The sequence below is a fragment of the Lycorma delicatula genome, chromosome 3 (genome assembly GCF_047948215.1).
Source record: "Lycorma delicatula isolate Av1 chromosome 3, ASM4794821v1, whole genome shotgun sequence".
NCBI classification, from domain to species: domain Eukaryota; kingdom Metazoa; phylum Arthropoda; class Insecta; order Hemiptera; family Fulgoridae; genus Lycorma; species Lycorma delicatula.
Window position 1 is genome coordinate 32,191,647 of NC_134457.1, and position 27,203 is coordinate 32,218,849.

At 29.8% G+C, this 27,203-nt stretch overlaps 1 protein-coding gene across 3 annotated transcripts in view; it reads right to left on the reverse strand.

The window, feature by feature from the left end:
- Positions 1-10,922: 10,922 nt before the first annotated feature.
- The window catches only part of Pngl (N-glycanase Pngl), a 62,658-nt gene continuing 46,377 nt past the window's right edge, over positions 10,923-27,203 (reverse strand). For all 3 annotated transcript variants that reach the window (XM_075359613.1, XM_075359615.1, XM_075359614.1), the window contains 4 exons: positions 23,344-23,548; positions 19,558-19,723; positions 15,937-16,092; positions 10,923-12,328 (listed from right to left, as the gene is read on the reverse strand). In XM_075359613.1, coding sequence (XP_075215728.1) covers positions 12,147-12,328; positions 15,937-16,092; positions 19,558-19,723; positions 23,344-23,548 — 709 coding nt within the window. In that variant the 3' untranslated portion in view covers positions 10,923-12,146. The remainder of the gene's footprint in view (positions 12,329-15,936; positions 16,093-19,557; positions 19,724-23,343; positions 23,549-27,203) is intronic.

Below are 27,203 nucleotides of genomic sequence, written 5' to 3' on the forward strand. Positions count from 1 at the left end.
CATTCTATGCTAACACATGGACTGAAATTCCAATTTGAAAAGATGTATTAATAAGACGTCCACTTTTTTAATTAATGTGTTAATGGTGTAAAAACTGATATAATGACTGACAAATTTTCACATTCAATGAAGTATTTTCAATACTTTTCAACAGAGCACAAATGATAATTTTCAAAAACTGACACAAATATCTTTAGTTGATAGGACCAAGCAAACCTCTAGAATATCATATAGTATACGATAGCAGTTAATTACCATGTCATATACTGGTTTATTCTTACTTTACAAAGTTGGTGTGATTTCAGGCATACACACCTCTTTTAGCATTTATCCACTATCTATTTTGGTTTCTTGGCTATTTTGATGGCTATCACAAAATCTATTACTAGGTTTAAAATTTCAACCACAACTTTCCATCCACGATTTTCATCTATTGTAATGCAATACAAGATTATACTATTTCATTATGCATTATAATTATGAAAGCCTCTTGTACTTCATAGTGCAAGCCTTTGCTTATCATATGGAGTATTTTACCAATCAAGCGCTCTAGCAGCTTTAGACATTTTCAATATCTTACAATTAGTCTCATCTTAAACACTTGCAATATCTTGAACAGTACTTGCTCTGGCTTTTTTTAATAAGGATATTTATTCCTGGCCAACAATCTTGTAGATCATTAATAATAATCATAATCAATAATGATATTAATAATCATGTACTATGTGCTTTTCTCATTGTGAATGACATATAAAAACAAGTTCGATACTACTTTAGGTTATAGTTTAAGCTTACTTTCATAATTTTATTTTATGAAAGTCAAATCACAATGACTGATATTAACTTTATCACTGAGCAATTTGTCATGTCCTCTTAAGGTTTTTGAAATTATATTTCACTGTAAAAGACAATAAGCCTGGGCAAAGGGAAAATTAAAGAAAATAGAATTAAATAAGAACTAGTTATTTAAGAAAAATAAACATTATTTAATTATCATTAAAATTTTCTTTACATAATACATAATATAATCGAATATCAAAATTAACAACAAAAACAATGGCACTTGTATATAATATTATTTTGTAACCATTTTATCACTTGTGATATATTACACCAAAATAATATACTTACCTACTTGTAATGTAATCATAACATTATATTATAACCAATATTATGTTAATCAATAGATGTATTATGAAATTATATAGGCACAGGGAGGCAGAATATGTCTGAACAATATTCTAAGTAAATATTATATGCTTATGTAATAATAATGATTATAAGGAATATTTTGAAAAAAATGAACATAAGGTTATAAATTGATAATGTAAATACATCAAACACTTTTGTAAAAATCTCATTCAGAAAATACCTCCATTTAGCATTAAGTTCTCAAAAAAAAAAAAAAGAAAGGGTAATATTTAAATTATATATTTTTTTCTATTGTAATTTTTGAAATTTGGTAACTGACAGCAGAAAACAATTACTCCCCCAAATTTTTTCCCTTATGAAAAGTACACCATAAATGTTCCAATAGAGCAAAAGGTTTTCATTAATAAAAGTAATTTTTAATTCGAAGACAAATTTAAAGGTAAGATTAAGCAAAATGTTTTTTTGCAGTTGTGGTGAGATCGGCGATTAGAAGGTCCCAAAATGGATGTTATCACTCTCTTGAAAGAACCAGAAGACTATAAAGAAGGTATCCTTTCAAACATGCAACTTTGTCTAAGAAAACATGAAGGTGTAACTATGAATTGTGCAAATTAAACAGGGATAAACATGCACTATTATTTTGGATGGCAAGATGAGTTTGGGCATTTTTTACCAAACATATTTGGTATAAAAGTGATCCAATGCGTGCTCATACAATATTTATGTTTATGTTTAGTCTGTTTTTTATTTTATTTTACATGTAGTTTACGTAGTTTTATACAAATTTAATAATACAATATGAATTTTAATAACAATAAGAATTCATGAAGCCTACTGATGATGCTATTCTGTTTTGATTGCTAATTTTAAAAAATGCAGATAATTCTTCTATGTATTATTCACTAATAACTAACCTTGGTCATGGCTATTTAGGTTGAAATTTTTCTTAAACATGATCTGACATGATGGTATAGAATATAATACTATAGGTACAACCTTTTTGGTGACAAATCTTTATTTGATGCATTTTCCCAGAAATTGATGCATTTCCCAGAATTGATGCATTTTCCCAGACCTAATATTATGACTTTCTGCATGTACTATATAGTTATTATTATTATTATTATAGCAACTGCAACTAATATATATTATATCTACTGTAGTCAGCCCTAGCAATTTTGAGAGTATTTTTTTTTAATTATATTTTTCTGTTATATCTGTGGCAAAATCAAAGAAATGAAGGCAGAATTGTAATACTGTATAGAATACTTAACATATACCTTTATTCTATAGTTTAAAACTAAGCAATTGCCAATGTACACAATCTGAGAAATATTATCATATTTTTTAACACTGACTACTTCTGTGTCCTGAACTGGGCAACATAAAGAATTTTACAAATATTAATAAAAATAAAAAATAAACTAAATAAAAAGGTTATGAAAATCTTGTATGAAAACCTTTTTCATAGTATCAGAGCTATAACATCAAAACATTTTCAGTCTTTTATAAATTGGTTTTGATTCATTTAACAATGAGAAACCACAAACCATGTGCACTATTGGTCCCTATCTTTCTGTTCTTACAGTTTACAACAGATAAATTATAACTGACCAACTAGCTCCAATTCCTTTTAAATGGGAAAACTGCTAAACCACAGATTACGGAAAACTTTTTTTTGCAGTTATGGTGAAGATCAGCAATTGGGAAGGGTCCCAAAATGGATGTTATCATGCTCTTGGAAGCATTAGAAGGCTATAAGGAGGTATCCTTTCAAACATGCAACTTTGTATAAGAAAACATGAAGGTGTGAATTGTGCAAATTAAACAGGAATAAACATGCACTAGTATTTTGGATGGCAAGATGAGAGCTTGGGCATTTTTTCCAAAACATATTTGCTATACAAATGATCCAATGAGTACTCATACAATATTCATGTTTAATTATGTTTAAAGATACACATAGAAACCATAAACATAAACCATAGAGTACAATCCCAGACTGCCTAACATCAGATGAGCAACTTGGCCGAGTTAAGAATACTACTGTCATTTTGAATACACATTCCTTTAAACCCACCAAATAAGAACAAAAATTTATTCAGTACTTGTGTATTTTAAAGGTGCCTCTATCGTTGGGAGGTTATAAAATAAAAATATTTGTTAAAGTTAACGGTGAACTTACAAGTAAACTTTGTACAATTAGATTCTGGGATCTCCCACGTTGTGAAGAGGAAGCTGTTTGATTTTTGCGGATTAGGTTAGGTTAATTTAAATAAATAATTCGATTTCTAGTTTTGTGTTTCTACTTTATTCCTAACAGAGTCCAACAGCCATCATAAATTTACAGACCTATTATACATAACCTTCCAAACATAGTGGTGCCATTATAATACATAAGTACCATTTACTCTGAAAACATACTGCTTCACAACACAAATATGCTAAATGCTAAGGCATCTAGATCAGATTAGATAAAATAAAACTTGGTCTCCACCCAATCATCTCAGACTGAAAGGCTTTTGGTATATCTTCTTTTGTGAACTTACAAGTTCAGCTTTACTCTTTACTCTTTCAACAATCACAATTTACAACATATCAGTTTAGATCCTGTACCTGGAAGATGGTATCCAAAGATAAAGTTTCTTTTGTGTTGAATATTGTTGGAACAAATTTTTAGTAGACTGTTAGCACAGTCTACTTATAGGGCTTTCTCATATATTCCTAGTAATTTTTAAATGAGTCCTGAACAAACAATTTACAGTTAGAAATAAAAAAACTCTCTTAAGACTGCCTATTCAATGTCAATAAGAATTAGAAAAATCCTAACTACATTCCTGGATAAGAACTCTATATTTAATTTTCCTGTATTCCAAATAACTCGCAAGTATATCAAGCAATTTTCTTGGAGTGATTTCTGAAAAGAAATTGATTCCTCAATTTTGCTTACAAGCTGGTATAATGCTCTGTAATAGTATTTTCCAAACAAGCAAACATATTGATGCTTGTGGGATGGCAGTAACACTCCATTCAATACTTAGTTATTTACCAACTATGTTTTAAAACCAAAGGATGACAAGTTAACAAATCATAATTTTTACAACAGACAACTGATATGTAAGCAAGCCATAAAATAAAATATTTTATAATATAATTTTTTTAAATTAAAATTGTTAGTACTTTCTATGTTCTGAATAGTACATAACAAAAATATTAGTAAAGATTAAGTATATTATTTACAGATTTATATACTGTAATAATCATCTAGCACTGTCATTTAATAACACACTTAAATAATATGAGGCGAGTGTTGAGGTTGAGTGTTACTTCAACAGTTACATAAATTAGCTCACATGTTCATTTATTCAAATTAATTTTAATTAAAATTTCAAACCTTTGGCCAATATTAATGGAATCAGATTCAAACTAATTCCAACATGTAGGTTACAAAAAAACATTTTTTACATTGGAACCTTAATTACTGATATCATGCATTTAAACTATATTTAAACTGTTAAATGATTCAAATAATCTTAAATCACAGATTTAAAAAAATATAAATGAATTTTTATTTGAACAGTTTAAATTTTGTATATGATCACCAAATATTTAATTAAGTTATGAATTCTAAATTTCATTTTTGATTATAATTGCTATTAGTAATTATAGTAACATATTAGAAAGCATTCTTGATTCTTTTAATAAAATCAGAAGAATGTTATTTATTTGAAACCAAACTTGACTGTTCAGTATACAGTAGTCTACTGCTATTCTATAATGTTACTGGGATATTTTGAGCAGTTTAAATGGAGTAAAAGTGTTTCAATTTAAAAACATAATGTTAATTGATTTACACTGCTTTTTATAAAAAAGTATAATATACAAATTGCTGCTGTACCTGAATTACTCTTATTAGTTGGGCAGTTTACAATAAAAATTAAATTAAAAAAAAAAATAACATAAATAAAAAATTAATATTACTTTCTGCATTTTATTGTATGTCAAAAGAAAAATATTGTTCAATCAAAAAAGTATCTCCTCACAAATTTTTGTTTCTCAATATTTTTTTTTTGCCTTTATGTCAAAAAATACTAAAATCATGGTCATAGAATTTTATATTTAAATTTATGTGTTTAAGTATAAAAGTAATTATTTGCCTTTTTATTCCAGGAACAGTAAGTCTAAAATCATTAAATTCTGTGACAGCTAGCATATTAAAGGCATCTCAGATTTTAAAGATTTTATTGGAAAGGTGAAATATTAAAGTGATGCTAATCTCTAAACAGGTTTAACCACACAAAAACTTTACTCAAAAGTTTTTATTTAAGCTTATCAATAAATAATACCATAGAAAAAATGCACAAAGAATTTTCATCCCAAAAAAAAGTTATGATTTCATATTTTCCTTATTTTTATTGTTTCAATCTATCAACTTTAAATTCTTGTTATTTTTTATTTCTAAATGGGGCATTATCAGGAAGGAAGTAGTTTTTAACTATTATAAAAAAGATAGGGGTGAATGTTTTTTATATTCACACAGTATAAAATACTGTCATTTGAGGTACAAACTTTTATTACTTTTAGGAAAAGTACAGTAAATGATGCATCATATTTCTAATTATTTCTCTTTGAATAATTAATGACATAAGGTAATAATTATTTTCTACCTTACCACTTCAGGTTAAATTTTTAGCATCACGAATAGTTCAGCAATCTTCTTGGCAGTTTAAACATTTATACAGCTATACCAAAAATCAATGAAGTTTATTTTCAATAATAATTGCTGATATCGAACAATTATATTTAACAAAATAAATTAATAATTCTAAACCATCATTTTATTTAAAAAAAAAACAATAATATGATGGAATTGTAATTAGTAGTAGAGCATTTTGTTATCACATTTCATGCATTAACCTAACTATCATATTTAATGGAAGATCCTAAGTTTCATTCCTGGCTTGGATTTGGCATTAATCATAAGTTAAATTCTATTAATCGTAAATTAAATTCTATCTCTTTACCTCTCCGTAAGCAAAAGTTTATTCAGGAATTAACAGTCTTATACCACTTGTCATGAAAACAACAGCTGCAGAAAATCTAACACAGGAAATGTCACATTTTAAAATGGCATAGCCAAACTTAAAAATAATAACCTACCCATAACAGACATATTAGGCAAATAAACAGCAATGCATTTTTCTAATACAGAAATTTTCTTCACCAAGCTGTTGTACATTAAAATCTGTCATCTACAATAAAGGTAGAATTCAAACCTGTAACTGACATATCTATCTTCATCAGAATAACTGAGTTTAAATTGAATTCACTCCCATAAAAACCAACTTTAAAGTTGTGTCCCTCTTGGCACCACAGAAGTTTCATATAAATCACAAATGTTAAATGTAAAGTAATAAACAAATGTACCCCTTTCTACAGGAGAGCACTAAAATAAAAATCTGGTGGAGTGGTAGCATCTTGGCCCTTCACCTGGAGGTTCCAGGTTCAAATCCCAGTCAGGCATGGCATTTTTCAAATGCTATGAAATTTCATTTTCATGTCCACACACAACCCTTCAAACTTATGTGGCAATATCAAAATAAATATTTTTTTTTTTTTTAATGAATATTATTTATAGTTTCATCATCATCATCAGATTTTAAAATTCAATCAGAAAAAAATAAATTGAAAATAAATTTTTTTTCATAAGTTTAACTTTCAAACTATGCAACCTACTTTCATTCATTCTGTTTGGTATTATTATCTTAATACAAAATAAACAGCTGTTTTTTTTTTATTTTATAGTGCATACTGAGGCAGAAATTTGTCCACACATTGGAGTTGAAAGCTGTAATCTATGTTTTGTATCTGTATATTTATTCTTAAATCAAATGATATTTTAGTCTTCCAGCTATGACAGCAAAAGATAATAAAAAACTCAGTTTCTGCTCAGTCATTAGTAGATTAAGTTTGTTATAATGTAAAACTGATTACTCGAATAAACTTGTTAAATATACAAATACAATAACTAAAAAATTAAAAGCTATTAAATTTTTACAATTCTTTTCTTTCCCACTCGTGACAATTTCTAAATGGTTTTATTACACTGCATTACATCCTTAACGTAACCCTTTTATAAAGTGTTATTTCTATGTTATGTTCATGGTAAGTTAACAACTATGTTCAAGTAAATATTTTTTTTTTGTTTTTAACAAGTGTAGGCCTACTTCTTCAATTAAATAAACATTTTTCCCTCCATAATACCAAAAGACCATAAAAAAAGTTAGGCCTAATGTTTTCTATAGAATAACTTTTTAGTTTATTTTAGTGTGATTTGTTTAAGAGAGAGAAAGAAAACTTATAATAAAAATACAAGTAATTCAAATTAAATGTTATGTTATGATAATTCAATAATAGTTAAGCTGTCTTACTGTGACAGTTTTCAACTTACTGATTTTATTTACTAGCCCTTTGTTATTAGAAACTGTAGTATGTTTCTGTTAGCATTTATACTCATCTTAAGCCTATATTAATATTAGGGCTATCTTTAATTTAATTACACCTGTTGCATTTTATAGGCCTACAGGTTTAACTTAATTTTATCTGTGGCATGAATGAAAAAGATGCGTAAAAAATTTAAGTAAGATAAAAACAAATATGAAGGCTAAAAATAAAAAGGGAGGGCCAGAAATGAAAAGCAAGAAAACACATCATCAGCAATACCATTTTGGGAAATTAGACAGAAGGAAACAGGGTGAAAAAAAGTACGCAAAGAAAATTAAACAAAATTTGAGCAAAGAAACTACTGTCATTGTTTCAAAGATCGGATCACTTAAATCCCCATAGTTCCTTGGAAAGGCTATATGAGGATTAAAAAAGTGTCAAAAAGCTTGTTTACGAAAATTTTTCAACAGTAGTAGTAAAAGTGTCTTATAATTTGTTAACAAAAAGTCTTATTTCATAAGATACTATCTTTAAGGTTCAAGAAATTCATTGTTGAGATAATATTATTAGTTAGGCACCGGGAATCAAGGAAATCTTTTTAAAAATCCAAAAATGCAAAACAAACTAAAGTTCAGAAGCGTCATATGAACGTGGAATCAAAGAAGTAAATACCTAGTTTAAAATTGAAAACCCATTAGTGTATATCAAGAGTTCAAAATTTTATGAATTTAGGTTTAAAAATATTGCTTTGGCCAGTAAAATGCCACATAATGTTTGTGTTTGCAAATATCATACCAATTTTAATTTCCTAATTGAATCAATAAATAGGAAAGGCAACTCTACTTTCAAGAATTCTGACCTTCTGAGCCTTACTTATGACGTAGAAGAGAACGAATGCATGACTATGACTGTAAACAGTGTATAATTGATTTACATAGCCTAATTTACAGGTCATCTGAGATTTTCTGGTAACAATGGAAAAATGGTAATTCAGGCTGACCCAAAGTATCTGTAATAAAAGGAACTGTACAAGAAACTGTGAATGAACTACAAATTCAATTTAGTAAGTTTAAAAAGCACTTTTTTATAAAGAGACTGCAAACTAAATCTTTCAAGAATATAAAGGATTCAGTCAAAGATGACGAAGTTGAACTTCAAACAGTCCATTTTGAAAACTATATGGCAACATCAAAGGATGAAACCTGAAGTGCTCGCTGGAGCCACAAACAGATCACTGTATTTATAGCTTGTGCCTGGACAAAGGGAGAAATTGTACTGCCATATATGTTATATTAACACTGTAAAAATAAAACATTGTTCAAAAGCCTATAAATGATCTTTTATCTATGTACCATCCATGACCGAAGGCAAGTGTAATTTAAATAAAAACTTATTATTGTTTCATCTTTTTCTTATAGTGTATTCATGTTAGAAAATCTTATTTCATAAAATACATCAGTATTATTAGAACTGCTACACAAAATTCACAGAGTTTTTAATAAAAGAGTATAACCTCCAGAATTATGTTTTTTTGCTATCCAACTCGTGACAGAATTTTAATGTACAAAAACAATTATGTTAATCATAGTGTAACATTGTAAGTAAGACCAGGACTTAAGGAAGTATTTGTGAACACATCAACATAATTTATATTTAAATAATATTTTAATTCTCAAGATATTTATTTTAGATTTACAAAAAAACAGGGTTCAACAGTTCCACTCGTGACAATGAAATGGTTCCTAAATGAAAATGGTAACAAAAAAATAATGAAAAAATGCCAAGGCTAAACTGGGAACTTCCAGAATCTGCTGTATGTAGGGCCTGAAGTCAGTTGTACAAGTATGATAGTATAACTGCCACAATCTCTACCAACTGAGCTAGAGGCTAATTTTAATAGTAGATAATCATATCTTTTATTAATTTTTTTTTTTTTGGTTAAGTATATGTGAGAATTTCTTGTTTTTACTTACTTTTTGTATAAATATAAACAAAAAAGGTTGGTACCTGTTGATGTTGGATGTTAGATGTTGGACCTGGAGTTGGGAGAACTGTTAATTTCCTGCAGATTTGAGTATTGCCAAACTGTGTCAAGCACTGACTTTTGAACAAGATTTAGTGATTGTGTGTTGTTTGTTAAAATGCAGTTACCTGTTGAAGAACGTGTATTCATGATGGAAGCGTAGAGATGAAATTTTATGTTGTGTGTTAGCGAAAGTTTAGAGAGAAATTAGAAAAGGAAGCACCAGTAAAAAGTATTATTCAGAAACAAGTTAAAAAATATCATTAAACAGATTCGGTAATAGATCAGAAATGTGCCCAACACAGGTCAGTTTCAATGACATAGGTCATATAAGACATTAAAACAGCAGTTACAGGATCTCAGAGATCTTTGCAAAGACTAATCTGGGAAAAGAACCTTTCACTAGGTTCACCCCACACTGCAGCGAGGAGAATTCTGTAATTTTATTCGTATCAAATGCAAGATTTCCACGAGCTAACTAATGCTGATTATGCTAAAAGGGCTCACTGCTGTCAATGGTTGAAGGACTTCATTAAACATTACCAATTCCATCCAAAAATAGGTACAGCTAAAAAGAGTAGCCAGGAACATAGTCAAACGTGTTGACAAATTCATAGAAGTGGATGGATGTCATTTCCAACACCTATAAACTTTTATGCCAATAAACTATGACTTATAGACTAAACTAAGTGATGAGGGTCTCTTTTAAGTTGACACTCATATATATATATATTTGAAATATATATAAATGCAGTTGATGATGTGAATTAAGTTCGTGAAAGTATTTCTGCTTATGTAATGAAATAAGGTAAGTCATCCTAATTTGATTATTCTGTAATTGGGTTGATCTATTAAATGTAAATTAATTTGTATTTGTACAGAGAAGAATGGTTCTTAAAAGAATTTATTAAAAAAAAAATATATATATATATATATATAACTTTATATTACTTTACAGAAATTAATCTTTTTAAGATTCATTTTATTCCTTTGTATTGTGAAATTTTATAAATGTATCTATTAATTCAATATTCTGTACTACTTGGTTTAATAGAATTTATATGTATGTGTGTGTGTGTTCATAGTGGAAAATATTTAATGTGAAATGACAGGGACTAATTATTTTTCACTGTTAACTAGATTTTTTTACAAGGAATAATGAAAGAAGTAATAATGAGAATGAAGTCAAAAAAAAATGAATTGAGAAACAAGTAATCAACTATTAACTAACGACTCAATAGTAAGCAAATTAATGCAATAAACAATATGTAATTAGTAGGTAAATATATATATGTAAACAATATTCTGGATTATTTTTTTAATTTTATTAATAATAAAAAAAGAAAAGAAAAAAATTTATACTTGTTTTTAATGTACTCAACTGTTTAAATTTTCTTAAACATTTCTGCTGTTTTGTTGCATATAACCTTGCTGCATCTTAGTTTCAACTGATCATTCTAATTTATCAGAGTGGTAAGACTAACATTCCAAGTTAGTCTTTAAATGCTGATAAACATTGCAAAGCAACAAAAACATGTTGATGATTGTTAGTCCATGTAAATTTTTTATTTTTAAGATAAAAATCTTTGACACCATCATCATCATCATATATGTTAACTTGTATAAAATATATAATATAACTGCTGTAACTTAAGTGAAATTACAATATTCAATAAAATTTACTTATGAATTAAAAAGATTTCAATTGTTCAATTTTAACCAGAACATTAAAACCAAATCTTTTTTACCTCAAAAGTGGACCAATGAACTTAAAACATGAATGTCTTTTTACAATAGCTACTGTGTCTAGAGAAAAATAAATCTACTTGCAGCAATGAGGGAAAATGATTTTTACAAGAAAGGTAAGGGTGAAAAGGTTATAAAAGTTTTTTTCCACTTAAGGGTATCTAAATACAAGAACAAGCACTATACTATAAATTCTATTTTAGTTTTCAGAAAAAGAATAGATACATCTAAAAATATATGCTTGTGGGTATAAACTCATGTATCAACCTACAAACCTAGATTTCCTTGTTGACACAGCATATATTAATCTATATAACTAAATAAAAAAATAGCAAAAATAATTGTTAGCATTAAATGTGATGTATTTAGGGAAATCTGTATTTGTGTCTGTAAAATATCAGCATCACTAGGGACCGAAGTAGTTTTTTAGGTATTAACAAATATGGTAAACGGATCCAATTCTCATTAAAAGTTTTCCACTGTAAATATATTTAAACAAGAAGTAGCTTAATTAGTACTTCTTTCCCAGATTTAATATCGATAACATCTGTGATATTTTTATAAGATGGTTTTAGACAAAATGGTATGAGTGAACAACTTCTGCTAATTTGAATCTCCCATTCTTTCTTTGTAAGGGCATATAGTTCATATCTCGTCTGTCCAGTTTTAAAAAGATCAATTAAAAAGAATAAAACTTGAAGGATATCATAATGAATGCTACATTAAGCATTAGGCTTGCCTTAAGTGCATCTTTATGCATAACATATTCCATTTACAATAGTTATAGCCTGTTGTGCAGTGTAATAATGAATACAAATGGGTAAGGTTCACCTACAGACTCGATAGATTTTCTAAACAACTGAGCATGTTGCCAAGCAACATCACCTTCACCACCATTAAGTTCAGCTTTTAACGTGATCACAGTTTCTCCTCTTAATGCATCTGTTCTAAAGCCTTCACCACCTGCAATTCACAAAATCATAACAAGAAATGACTGTATTTACTATGTAAATTCACAAAAGATTAACATTTCATCATAACAAACTCCTGATTAAAATTAAGATTACATTGTAATTAAAAAAGCATCACGGAGGAAACTCCAGTACTCACACAAGGTGAGAATTCGAATATTAATGGAAGTATAAACATTTGTGAACCATAGCCTATATAACAATTCATCAGCTCTGCTAAGTCATAATCTGCCAGTTCTGACTAAAAATTTTCTCTCTTTGCCTCTCACTCATGCAGTAGAATTACTTGACAAATTACATAAATTTGAAAAATTAATTTACAGTTCTGCTAAAACTATTGTAAATAGAAACACAATAATACTACCTGTGTTACAAGTGTTTATGATATAAAATGTGGCATTTAATTTTACCCATTTTGAGTTGGCAAAACTGCTTAAGTGAGTTGTGAAAGAGGTAAAAAAAAAAAAAAAAAAAAAAAGCAATGGTTGAATTCCATGTAGCCTTGGATTCAGTGAACAATGGAACACATTGGTTTATGCAACAGTTTATGAACATTTTGTGGAGAACAGTTTCTGTTAGGAAGTTGATTAAATCCATGCAGCAAGCGTTTCATTGAGCATTTGGTGATGACTGGCAACATGGGCAGCAACTTCAAGAAAATCAATTGGTCAATGAGTGTGTCAGAGAGATTAGGTTGGATCCGTACAGTATAAGACCTTTACTTGTAGAAACACCATCTGGTTACATGAAAATATTGAATGTGTAAGAACAGCCTTGGAGAGGAGTGTACGTCAATTAGTACAATGATTATTACCAACATTTGAATTTGTTGGACAGAAGTGTGTGAGAAATTTTAAACCATAAATTGTATTTTCCCTATACAAAGTGCACATCATTCTCCTTGCAGTGCCTAGAAGAAGCACTGCAAGTCCATTGTTGCCAACAGATGGAGAAGTTGTGTCACATATATGCAGGCTTCGAAATTGTACATCATTAATGTGTGATGAAGCAATATGCTTACTCATTTGGGCTGTATAAAGAAATAAAAGTATCAATACTGGCCTCCTAAAAGTCTAAGTTAACTTCACAAGTAGCCACTACCCAGTCCTGAGGCTATGCTATGTGTGGTGCATCATTTCAGCACTAGGAATTATTGGGCCCACTTTTTACAGGAGTTGATACATTGAAACTGGAATATGGCAAGTGTGATTTCAACAGCACAGTACCACAACCTAAGTAAAACAGCTCTCAATAAAACCTATCTGGTGAATTTATGGGGGTATTTTCCCTCTTTTTTTGATTTTTTTTAGTGGTATTTGAAACTGTATCTGGGAGATGACAGCAGTGCCTTGACTAACTAAGAAGACATCTCCAAGACATGAGGCTTGTTTTGTGAATCAAAGACACTAACTTACTTAACCGAGTCCAGGTGTATTGCAGCGTGGGGAAAGTCTTGTTCCTCAGGAAACGTGCCTAGGAAGAACAGTGCATCAGGGTAAACGTTGCTCAGAAGGCTGAAGAACTAAAGAGGGCATTGCAAGGCAGAACTACAGAACTGCAGGTAGACCTAAGATCTAGAAACACAAAGAGAACAATAGTTCACATAAAAGATATCGATATGGAGGCAACTATTGATGAAATAAAAGCAGCGTGACCCATATAATAGGAACAACAGAAGAGGGCTTCAGAATAACTTTGGTCTGCCCGGCTTATGGCACAACACAACACGCTATGGTGACAACTATGTACCGAGCAACAATGAAATTAACAGAGACAAGAATAAAAATTGGATGGTTGCATTGCCGAGCAGTCATCAGAGAGCCCGGTGGAAAATGTTACAGGTGTTGGGCCGAGGGATCTACACCTTTGCATTCAGCAAAGGTGTAGATAGGACGCACCTATGTTACAACTGAAGACTAGCAGAGCACAAACAAGCAAAATGCATACAGATAGCGAGGCATCTTATATGTAGTAAGGAGACCCACGGGATTGAAAATCTGAATTAACTTCAAAAGAGAACACTTCAACACAATGAAAAGGATTAAAGTCAAAGTAACAAAACTCAAAATTTTCCCCTTTTTATTTCAGAATTCAAAAAATTTTTTAAATGTAAAAAGATTAAATGATTCAGAATATTTTGAAAAGAGAAAAGTCCTCAATTTTTATGTGACTGAAAGATGTCTTTCTAGGTTTTAAATTGAAAAAGAGTGAATACAGTATTTTTTTTTATAGATTATATATGGTAGATATATTGAAAATTCTTAATTCAAAAGGATCAACAGTTCATGAACAAGATGAAATTAGTTTCATTCTGAACTGTCTTGTCATTTGCATATCACCATCTTCAAACAGATTTCAAAGATTATTCAAAATGACTAAAAGAAGTTTTTCTTTACTATATTTTCGTTTGTCTAAAAAAAAAAAAATTTGTTATATACAAGTTGGATTTGCCAGTATTCAATGTGAATTTGGCAAGACTGTATTTGATAAACTTTTACTTTGTTATACATAGCTCAGGAGCATGTAAACAAACTCTATTTATTAAACTAGCATTTAAAAACAAAAATGACCATTAAGCTGATAGATTATATGGAAACCACTCACTTATGGATACACTTGTGTATCCCTTATATACACTTCATGATTTCTCATGTTTTTTGACCTGAAAAATTGGATAAAACAGGTGTCAGACCTGTATCTCCTGTAGTTTACAACATTATTTTCTAAGTAAAAAGAAAAATTTGGTAAATTTGATAACTGATAAATGCGTAAATTGTATTATCAAAATTTGTAGAGAATTTAATTCTGAGAAAATCGATGTAATAAAGACTTTAAAAAAAAAGAAAAAAATAACTTTTATTATTAAAAACAAAACTTCAGAAAAATGTTATGATTTGTAATAATTGAAAACAGCTGTTTTTAGTACAACCAATTTAAAATTAAAATGCTTTTTATTTATTTAAAAACAAAAAAAAAATACTCATTGTGGTTATACTGTATTAATTCATAATAAATATTCAAAAATTACACCATTGACATCCATTTACTTTTTTCAGCTAATTTCCTTACATTATCTGTCACAGACATAATATCTTCATGTTCCTTGAAGAGGCCAGCAGCACTGAGAATGCAAGAAGATCAGTTCATCACGTATGTCTATGTTTTGCTTGTATACCTTGCATTTCATCCATCCCATAAAAAGTAATCTAAGGAAGTAAGGTCTCATGATATAGGTGGCCAATTTACTGGCCCTCTATAACCAATCCACCAGTAAACTTTTCATCTAATCTTGATAAGAAAGTGTTTTCAGACATATATTTGTATGCACTTTTTTCCTTATTTCAAGTTCTATAGTATCAACTGATGATGTTTAAAAATTGAAATGGCTATTTAGGTTTAGATTTTAAGTAAAATTTATTATAAATTATATTTTGATGCATAATCTTGTTTTCCAAATTATTTCAATAATTATTTAGCACAGCTCTTTATTTGTATTGATATTTCACAATTCAAAACATATAAAATTTTTATTAATTCAACTATTAACAGTAATCAAGAGTAATATTATAAACTAAGAAAAGAAAAAAATATATAACTTACCATCAACTGTAACACAGTTATTTTCACCACAAAGAATTAGTTTAATTGAACCAGTTTTAAATGTAGTAATGGAAAAATTAATACAAATTCTATCAACAACCATTCCTGATGATCCTAGATCAAACTTCCAAATTATAGTTCCAGTTGTACTACCTTCTAAAAGAAAGAGATATAAACAGTTATCAAAAATATTAATAAGTAAAATTTATTTACAGCCTTTTAAAATATGAGATCAAATAAAATGAAAAAAAGTGTAAGAAAAATGTGAGAACAATTTTCTGTATTCTAAAAGTAAGGCAGATATGCTAAAAGTAGACCACGAAAAAAATTTTAATACAGAAAAGACTGACACAAAGCTACATTTGTATCCATTGCTATGGGATTAGCAAAATATTTATACAGAAGAAACAAACAAATAATTTAAGAAATATTTTCGGTTTGTAAATAACAAGACAAAAAATTTAATTTTAGTATTAATTTTCAATATAATTTTTTTGCCTGAAACAGTAATAGAATAAAAACAATAAGAATAGAGTAGTAAGAATATAGCACTAATAGAAATGCACTTCACTGGGGGTGAAGTGAAATTTAAAAATAAGAAAAAAGCAAAGGAATGAAATGCAACAGAATAAAACTTGTAAGAAGTTAGAAGTTGAATAATATACCAGAAGTTGCAGAATTTCATTTTTATGGGTTACAAAATTACAAAAGGGGTAGAAAGATGTCAACGGGTGGTTACATAAGCTCAGAGATCTTTCATTAAGAAAAATATCAAATATAAATTTAAAAAATCTGATGTGGACATCACATGACTTCCTTGTACACCATTAAATTATATATATTTTTTATTAATTTTTTTCCATATTTTTTTACTTCCATGTATGAAGTAAAGAAAGTATTGTCATTGTGAAAGATTTCGGTTTTCAGATTTCAACGGAAATATCGATTTTGACCGTCCCTGAATTCATTTTGACTAGTTTTGGCGTGACGTCTGTACATACATATGTACCTCATATAACTTAAAAACCATTAGAAGTAGGATGTTGAAATTTTGGATTTAGGACTGTTTTAACATCTAGTTGTTGAACTTCCCCTTTTGATTGTAATAGACTGAACCAAGAGTGCCCAAAAAAGCCCAAGATCCAAAAAAATTTGGATTTTGGACTTTTTATTAACTGCAGTAATAAGCCCTCATTGAGAGCTTTTCAACAATATATCATAAATGATACTTATTTTCATTGGTTTCAGAGTTATAGCCAAATACAATTTTAATTAATGAAATATTTGGATCTTATAAGAGGAAGGCACATCGGTTCAAATCAGATTTCATCTCCTTTTATTTTAACTTTTCTTTTAATTTAAATATATTGATTTATTAATAATTATTAACTTCTGATTGTAAAAAAATTTATACGACAATAATAATTCAATAACAAAAAAAAGAAAAAATATCAAAAGTTATTAATGAAATAAAATTTTATATATTTTCATTTAAAAAAAATGTGTATATGTAATTTAATAGTACAAGGAAGTCATGTGGTGTCCACATCAAATTTTTTTTTATTACTTATTTATTGAAATTTTTTTTGTATTATCTTAGGTTAAAAATGATTAATAAACCAATATATTTGAATTTAAAAAAAAAGGATGAGAAGTCAGATTTGAACCAATGTGCCTTCTTCCCCTTGTACAAACCAAATATTTCATTAATTAAAATTTTATTGAGCTATAACTCTAGAACCAATGAAAATAAGTATTACTTATGATATATCACTGAAAAGCTCTTAACAAGGGATTATTACTGCAATTAAGAAAAAGTCCAATATCCAAATATTTTTATTTGGGTTTTTTGGACATTTTTGGTCGAGTCGATTGAAATCAAAAGGAGAGATGCACAACTAGATGTTAGAACAGTACTAAATCCAAAATTTCAACATTCTATGGCTAATTGTTTTTAAATTATATGAGACACGTACGTATGAACATACGTCATGCCAAAACTAGTCAAAATGGATTCAGTGATGGTTAAAATGCATATTTCCATTGAAATCTGAAATTTTTAGTACAAGGAAGTAAAAATAAAAGTTTTAAATTAATTGATCATATGGCCATCTCCAAAGAAAATATATGGGAAATTTTAAACATTAAAGTCAGAAGAAGTGATTTCAATCCAGATCACTATGTAACACGTATAAAATTTAGATTTCTTCCTACAAACAAAATCAAAACTTAGAAGAATTGATAAAACAAGAGCAAATATAAGCAATGAATCATTAAATAAATTTAAAAATAAAATAGCTGAAATTAAAGAGAATCACTGGGAAAATTTAAAAACTAAGTAAAATCAGTAGAAGGATCATTCTCCAGAAATAAAAATAAAAAACAAATCATGGAATGAAGAATGTAAAAAGCACTAAAAAAGAGAGAAAAAACTTTGTAAAAATATAACTCTAAGCCAAATGATAAGAAGAGTGGCTAGAAGTTAGAAGAGTTGCCTCTAAAATAATCCAAGAGAAAATATGGAGAACAACTAGAAACCCTCGAACAATATTTTAAGAAAAACAACACTGGAGATTTACACCAGATCTTAAAGATAAATTAAATGGATATCAAGCGATGCGCACCAATTTTAAAAATGAAAAGGGAGAAATAATGATAAATACAGAAGACAACTTAAATTCCTTAATAAAATACTATGAAAACTTGTTAATTTGCCCAGAACCTACAGAAACATTCAACTTTAAAAATAATTAAAAAAAAGGGCCACCTTGCAGTCTCCTGAACTCTGAAGAAATTAAACAGTAATTAATAATCTAAAAAATAACAAAACAAGTAGTGAAGATAACTTAGTGGCAGAAATACTAAAATTTACACCTAAAGAACTGTGTAAAAAATGGGAAAATTTTTTTAACTTAATTTGGGAAACAGAGAAAATACCTAAAGACTGGAAGAATACAATAATAAACTCGCTTCATAAGAAAGAAAATAAAATGGATCTGAAAAACTACAAAGGAATTTCCTCTAAAATATTATCGAAAGCTTTATTAAACAGAATATAACCAACAAGAAAGAGGGTTAGGAGAATAACAAAATGAATTCAGACCTGGAAGAAGCTGCGCTGATCCATTTTACAGTATCAAAAATTAGCAAACCCAGAGTTAATAACAGTGTTTGTAGATTTCAAAAAAGCATATACTCCATTCATAGGGACTCTCTGTTAAAAATATTTAAAGAATTTGGAATTGATAACAAAACAATATAATTAAACACTTACAGAATCGCATTCAAAAGTAAAAATTTTTAGGAGAATTATCAACATCTTTTGAAATAAAAACTGGAGTAAGGCAAGGAGACGAATTGTCGCCAATTCTCTTTAAGTTGTGTGCGCGCGCGCAGTTGAGCTATTTGATGTTGCCACAACCTTAAAGTAATCAAACAATACAATTATTTTTATTACCATTACATAATTTAAACTTGACATTTCAAACATTTTGTTTTTAATCATCATACAAAACTATCTTAAATGTTTAAAACCTGTATGCAAAGATTTATTATATGAAAATATTATTTCTTTAATACATAAATGTAAATTAAAGAAAAAACCTTTTTATCTTAACTTACCAGTACGACATAAGTAAACATTTTTCCAGTCTAATTCTTCTTTCCTAAATACATTTTTTACTTTAAATACACCTTTTTCCCAATTACTGAGCAATTTTGCCCCTTTACCATTTACATACTGATCTTTACATGGGCAATATTTTATTACCATTTGCTTAGTAGAAATCTGAAACAAGTAGTAAAATAAATATATGATATATTTATTTGTTTTTCATTAAAAAAAGTGTTATTTAATAAAAAATGTTTTCTTACAATCTGTAGAACCTGATCGTTCTACAACTAGAACTGTGTATCTTATAATGTAATGAACTGTGTATCAGAATGAAATTTAAAATACAATTCTATGAACTGAAGAATGTGAAGTAAAAAAAAGTGAAGTCACATAATAAACCAGTTCCTATATATGACTGAAGTACAGTGGTTACAGTTTTACTGCATACTATTGTAATTTCTAGTGACTAATGACTATAGTAGCTACTAAAAATATATATTATAATACTGCTAAAAATATAAATGTATATATTCAAAATTTCCTAAAATTCATGCAAATTAACATTTAACCTTATCCTTGGACTAATAACTCAATACATTACCAAGTTACTACTTGGTAATATATTGAGCTGATACATACCTAAAAGTTATCATTTTTGTTACAGGCTGTATCACTGTATATAAACAAAATATCTAACAGTTAAAATAATGTAGTCAAATGTTTTTTTGTATTTTTATCAAAATATACTACAGAAATTTTACAGTCTGGCTGACCAGCAACTCAGATAATTATTTAACTGCTCTTCCAATTGTCTTAAAATATTCTACACAACATTATGTTAACAGACAAGTTCAATAGTAAATTGGATTTATAAAGAATTATCAAGACTCTAAACATCATAAAATTCTATGTTAAATATTATAGTGTGGGGGAGGTTTTTCCAACAACTTAACATTTTGTAATAGTTATTCAACATAACAATATTTCAAAATAACTCATAAATTAATTATTTTACTTTTTATTTAAATATTAAACTTTTTCTTTAAAAAATGAATCTATTTTTTTCTAACATATGATGTATATATGTTATATATGTATACTGAATTCGAATCCAAGGTTAAAAAAAAATTATTTTTGAAATAACTACATAAAATTGATCATTTACATTTAAATTACAATACAAATTCACTGGTCAACAGTTCTCATTATCTAAAACTTGGACCAAGTAGAATCCATGTTAACCAAAATTGAGGAAGAGAAGTTCAACAAGAAGTACATTAAATAATATAGGTAGTGAAAAAGTGATTAAATTCACAAAGGAACTGCAATGAATAAAGTAAAAGTCATTGAAATAAAGCTAATAAAGGATGGAGCAGAGGAAACGCATGTTTTTCACTACTGAATAACTTTGGTTGCTTCAATTATAGAAAAAAAATTTTACATTAAATAATAATATTTTTAGTGCATTTTTGAAATCAACATAGCTTAACTAGGTTTGGAAAATAATGTCAGTAAGATGACATCCTTCTTGACAGATGCGAATTCAGAGCCTCTCCTCAAAGCTCTGCATGGCTTTCTCCAACATTTCATTTGACGCAGCTTCAATTTCTTGACAAATGGAAATTTCCAGGTCTTTGATGGTGTGTGGCATGTTCACGTTCACTCTTGATTTCAGGTAGCCCCACAAAAATAAATCGCAAATCGATATGATCAGGGAGCCAAGAAACATCGCCAAATTGACGAATGATACGTCCAGGAAACATTTGTCAAACCACTTTAATCGATGTTCTCGCCATGTGAGCTCTGGCACCATCCTGTTGGAACCACATTTCTCTCGTGTTCACCCAATGTCTTTCCAGTTTTGGATGTAGGAAGTTGTTTAACATGTCGATCCAGCACGCTGATGTCACTGTAACTGCAATTCCCCCTCATCAAAAAAGTACGGACCAACAATTCCTATCTTGAAGACACCACATCACACTGCTACTTTTGAGCTGTGGAGAGGTTTTTGGTGTAGTTTACATGAGTTCTCCAACTCCTAGTACCAACAGTTCTGTACATTAACATAGCTATCCAGGTGGAATTGGGTTTTGTCACTCATCACTATTAAAAACATTTGCATCGTGACGTTTGCATCTTCCATAAGAATGGCGTTCTTTATGCCACAAAATTCTTTGCATTACACAAAACCCCTTTCAGTCAACTGCTGGACGATGACTATTTTGTATGAGAGAAGTTTGAGATCATTGTGCAAGATGCGATGAAGCAAATGACGTAACATACCCAGCGCTACAACCTGTCGCCCATCGGATCGTTTTGGACTAGCAAGAACTGCCCTTCTCACTTTGTCTACGTTTTCTGAAGTTCAGACTGAATGGAGAAGGCCGGGTGGTTTTTTCTTCATCACAGATCCAGTACTTCACAGATCACAGATCCAGTATGGTGTTTTGATCAGGAAATACAACTTGACATTTGACATTAAAATTTCAACGGAAAAAACATTGAACTATCCAGAAACAGCTATGCAGAAACAGTTCCTAAAAAACTGCTACACAGCAAACACACGATGATCTACTCTCCAACGCTCTATAGCAACTGAAACTGCATAGTCTGAACTGTTCGCCAGAGGTTGCAAAGGTCAATACCCCCACTTGCTGCTGAGTAATAGCGGTTTAAAAAACATGAGTTTCCTCTGCTCCAACCTGATAAAATAGTTTTATAGACCAAATTAACTTTTACACCATTATACTGTCTTCTTTTTTTAGTATAAATATGAGGCTTGGACTTACTTAGTAGGTATTTCAAACACTTATCGTAGTAAGCGATCCCCCAAAAGGAAAATGATACCCTGAAAATTTGAAAAGCCAATCTCTATTAAGATAGTAGCAACTTATCAAATTCCCTTACCTACCCAAGTAAGTGAATCAACAATACAGAAGGGTGAGTGGAAGGTAAACAGTCAACATATAAAAGTACTGTAAGACCTTAGCACATCTGTTAAGTTCACAGTCCTGTTCATGTCCATGACATTGGATAAAATTTTAAAATCATAAAATAATTATAACAAGGACACACCTAAACCTATTCTATTTCAAAGAATGTATTCAAATAAAATGTACATGACGTGTAATGCACATGTGCATAATATTAATGTATATTTGATACAAAATATTATTCAAATATTACACTAATATTAATTAATATTAACAGATAATAAGTATTTTTTAAGAAGTTCATCAAGACGATAATTACGTTTTTAATCAGTAAGAACATGCACATTTATTTACACAAGAATTTAATTAATTCCAGAAAATTGATGGGCTAAATAATAATGTTTCACATAGAACAAAAAAAGGGATATTCGCTTCACAAACTGACTAGAACTATAATATGCAGTGCATCATTATTGGATATAGACTGGGTAAAATAAAAAAAACATAATTATTAAATATTTTAAGTAGATTTAAACAAAAGACAGACAAACTACAAAATACAACGAAGAGGGTGTTTACGGATGAAGAAAAGAAAGCAAGATCTGAACGGATGAAGAAATACTGGGCAGCTCGAAAGAGTAAAATAACACGCTTTTCTCAGAAAAGATCCAACTAAAATTGACTTAAGTGGTCCCATGTTGGCCGTAAAAACATAATAATAATAATAATAAATATTTTTTGTTTTAATTGGTGATCAATTTTGTAATTGTTTAATAATATATTTAGATAGATTACATGTATATAAAGTTCACAAATATAACAAGATTAAATATTTAAAAATTTGTAAATGTAAAAACATACCTCTTCAGGACTGGGTTTCCATACATAAGAAGACGAAGCTACAGAAGATATCTCTCCTCTAGCTAAACGCCAAGCTAATGAACCAGATGTACGTCCTTCAAACACCTCACCAGTTTTTTCTTTTGCTGGAGATAAAAAATCTGTCAATTCTACTGCATGTCGTTTAGATAAATATTTTTTACGCTTATCTGAAAGACCTTGCCTCCTGTTTTTTTAGATTTATACAAAAAAATATTAATCAATATCTTTTCATAAATTTCATACAAAAATTATAATGTATAAATAAATAAACAATAATTTAATAAATTTCTAGTAAAACAAAAATTAGGCATTATAATATAGTTATTAAACAATGTTTGTATGCCTCAGAGTGTTTACGTATAATAAGATAGATAAAATTGAAGAGCTAGAGAAGCAAGAGAAGAAACTATTACAGTCAGGTAAAATTGAAGAGAATAAGTAGAGGATTAGAAAAAATAAAGAGCTTTATAAATTTAATGACAGACTTTCAGATATTGCTAGGAAAAGAAGACTGATGTTTTTTGGTCATCTTTTTAGAATAGAGAAAAAAAGACCGACTAAAAAAATTTTTATTTTGACTGTAATCAAAAACCTAAAAACATCTGGTTTAATGAAGCTTTAAAGGATAAGAAAAAACTAAATATCACAAAAGAAATAATCTTAAAAATAAATAAATTTCAAAATATCTTAGAAAACAAGAGCTTCCAGGAAATTCCAAAAAAGAAATATGACTACAGATGGAGTGAAGAAAGTGAAAACAGGGAAAAGAATGAAGAAATATTGGGAAGAAAGAAAGACATAAGAGAAAAAATGATTAAGATATTGATAGTGGTCTTAAGTTGGCCAATACAACAAGAAGAAAGAAACAATAAAAGCACTTATAAAGCAAAAAACTAACATTAAAAAATCAATGTTTACAATCTGGAAAATATTTTCATTACACTAGAGCATCTTTTTGAAAAACTGTGATAATTGAATTTGCAAGGATATATTCAACTAATTAGTAAGAATTATGTATCAATTAGTAATGATTATTATAACTGTAGTTCAATAATACATGCAAACTTCAACTTTGTTGCCAAAAACAGATATGATTTATTTTTTTCTTTAATGAATAATAGGCAAATTGGCAACTACATTTCAAAATGTCCATTATTTTTAAAATAACAATTTTTTTGTATTTTTTATTTATGATTAATTAACCACATAATGTTGAAGCTTGAGTGTAGGTATATGAAATAGAAATTTTGTACTGTGATAAATGTCATGCCAGACTGGGATTCAAGCCCAGGAACTTCTGGATGAAAGGCAGAAACACTAGAACTTTACCATGCAGGTTGGCAATTTGTATCAAGACAAAAGAATTCAATGACTCGATTGGACCTTAGAATCTAACTTATATGTTTGGGCAAAATTATAAATGAACTAAACTTTCCAAGGGTTCTTCTACAGTGTTGGTATGTAATGTAGACCAAATGGAGAGCTGTTTACTGAATGTAAACTGTTTACTTAGAAGTAGATTTCACAAACATCCAACTAGTGTATGCTAGCTAGGCTCTGACTACAAGTATGACAAAATCAGCCTGTCAAACGCTCTGGATAACATACTTTGTGGGATCGCCTTCAACTATTTGGTGCAAACCCTTTGAATGGTCGGAATGTCATCGAAAAAGCGACATCTTCAACTTGAGTTTCAGGAATAGAAAATAATCAGGTGAGATAAGAGAGAGATTTGATCTGTGATGTAATAATGTGTTAAAACTGTTGCAATGTGTGAGGAGCATTGTTGTGCAAGAGTCCAACTGCCGAATCCCGGTACTCAGGCCAGATTCGACAAATGCGAATTCATGGTTTGATCAGCTGGGACAGATTCATATTGAATCAGTCCCTTTGAGTAGAAGAATGCAATCTACATCATTTTCACTCTTGATTTTTGCTGCCTAACTTTCGCTGGTCTTTGTGCACCAGGACTCAACCAAGCAGCAGTGGGTTAACACTTCATTTGTGGATCATACATAAAGCACCAGCTTTCACTCCCTATAACAATTATTTGCAAAAAAATTTGGGTCGCTATCAGTAGTTGAAGTCTTGAGCACAAGAATGATGCACCTGTTTTTGTTCTTTGGCCAAGCAGTGTGGAACGTAATGAGAGCACACCTTTCGGCGTGGTTCATTTTCTCTGTTAGAATTGTACGTACCGCATCTTTCCTGATGTTTAGCTCTTCTGCTATGGCCTGAAGGGTGAAATGAGGTTGTTTGAGCAGAAGCACACGCACTTTCACAATGTTTTCATCGTAAATGGCTGTTGACGACCTCCCGCTTCGTTCATCGTTGTCTAATGACTCTACAGTCCTGCAACCGCTTTCACAATGTGTATGTTGTAGTATGAGATGCGCCTTCATCACTGAATGATTGTTGTATAGTAAAATAAATTTTAATGAAAGATTTTTGAAGCCAAACACAAAATTTTATCGCACTTCTCTGTTCGATGTCGCGAGCTCACACAAGGTCACATGAACACAAGTACGAGACCGAATATAACTCAAGACTGGAGTGATGAAATTTTAAACAGACACTCATCAGACATCATACTACATAGTTCCTTGGTTTTCCAAGAGATAGTGCTACTTGTATAAACTACAGAAATTTAGTTCAGGAACATTTTAGATCTACTGTGTATGTATAAACATTAACCCCCACTTTTTTGATTTTGTTTTTTGGAGTACCTGGATCATGAAACATTGAGAAACACAAGAAAATCCATTTTCTGACTGATTATCATACTTTCCTTCTTGCAGCATAGCTCTAGAACTATGATGCCAAAATATAAAAATCATTATACATAAATTACTTTACACAAAATACTTCTTTTTTTTTTTTTTTTTAAGCAATTCACGATGTTACAATCCCAGTAGGTACCCCAAAGAAAAAATAATAATATACAATGGACTACATAAAACTCTACTCACAGGATAGTTTGTTGTAACCCCCAAGCATAGGGAAACTATTGCCTTTTCCCTTCTTATCCTACCAAACAAAATAAAATAAAGCCCTTATTTTCTGTGTGTGTGTTTCTGTTTATGTTTCAGATTCCACAGCCAACACAACATAGGCAATTAACGGTGGCCACACGGTCCCCCAAACCCCTTCCCAGACACATGTGTCTGGATGATTTATTAATTATTTTTATGTAAGAACTCCACTTTTTACTACATCAAACATCAAGCCGATCGCCGCTCCCAAACAGTGACCGCAAAATTAAACCCCATTGTAAGTTCCTTACTTCCTTTTACCTTTCAAGAAAGAAGAGGGAAGAAGCCAAGCAGCCACCAACCATAGACCAAAGAAAGAAGAAACCTGCACTTTCCACTGTTCTGCTCTTCTGGGCGCCATGGGACTTCCTAAGGTTAGTGGTATGTAATTCAATTACTGCCAACAAACAAAAAGTGCAGGTCAAAGAAGAAAGAAGCAGTCAACAAAAGAAGAAAGAAGACCCACAATGTGACTCACCACCATGGACTAGAGTCCAGTAGAAGAACCCAGCAGAGAAACAGCACAAAGGACAGCCACAAAAGAAGATGAAGATCTACAGTCCTCTTACCCACCATCTTCAAAACTTACAATTTAATTCAGTTAGCACATGCGACTCCCTCCGTAGAAGGGGGCGTATTGCTCCCTCCAAATAACTAAGGCCCCGGTAGGCGTAGTCCAGCTAGCCCATAAGGCGCTAGCACCAAAAGGACTTCAGCGGATGGACTGAGGGGGAATCATGCTGGGAGTATGAAGTTCAAAAGCTTATAGTCTCCCGCAGTAAGACCCAGTATGTACATTTCATGTGG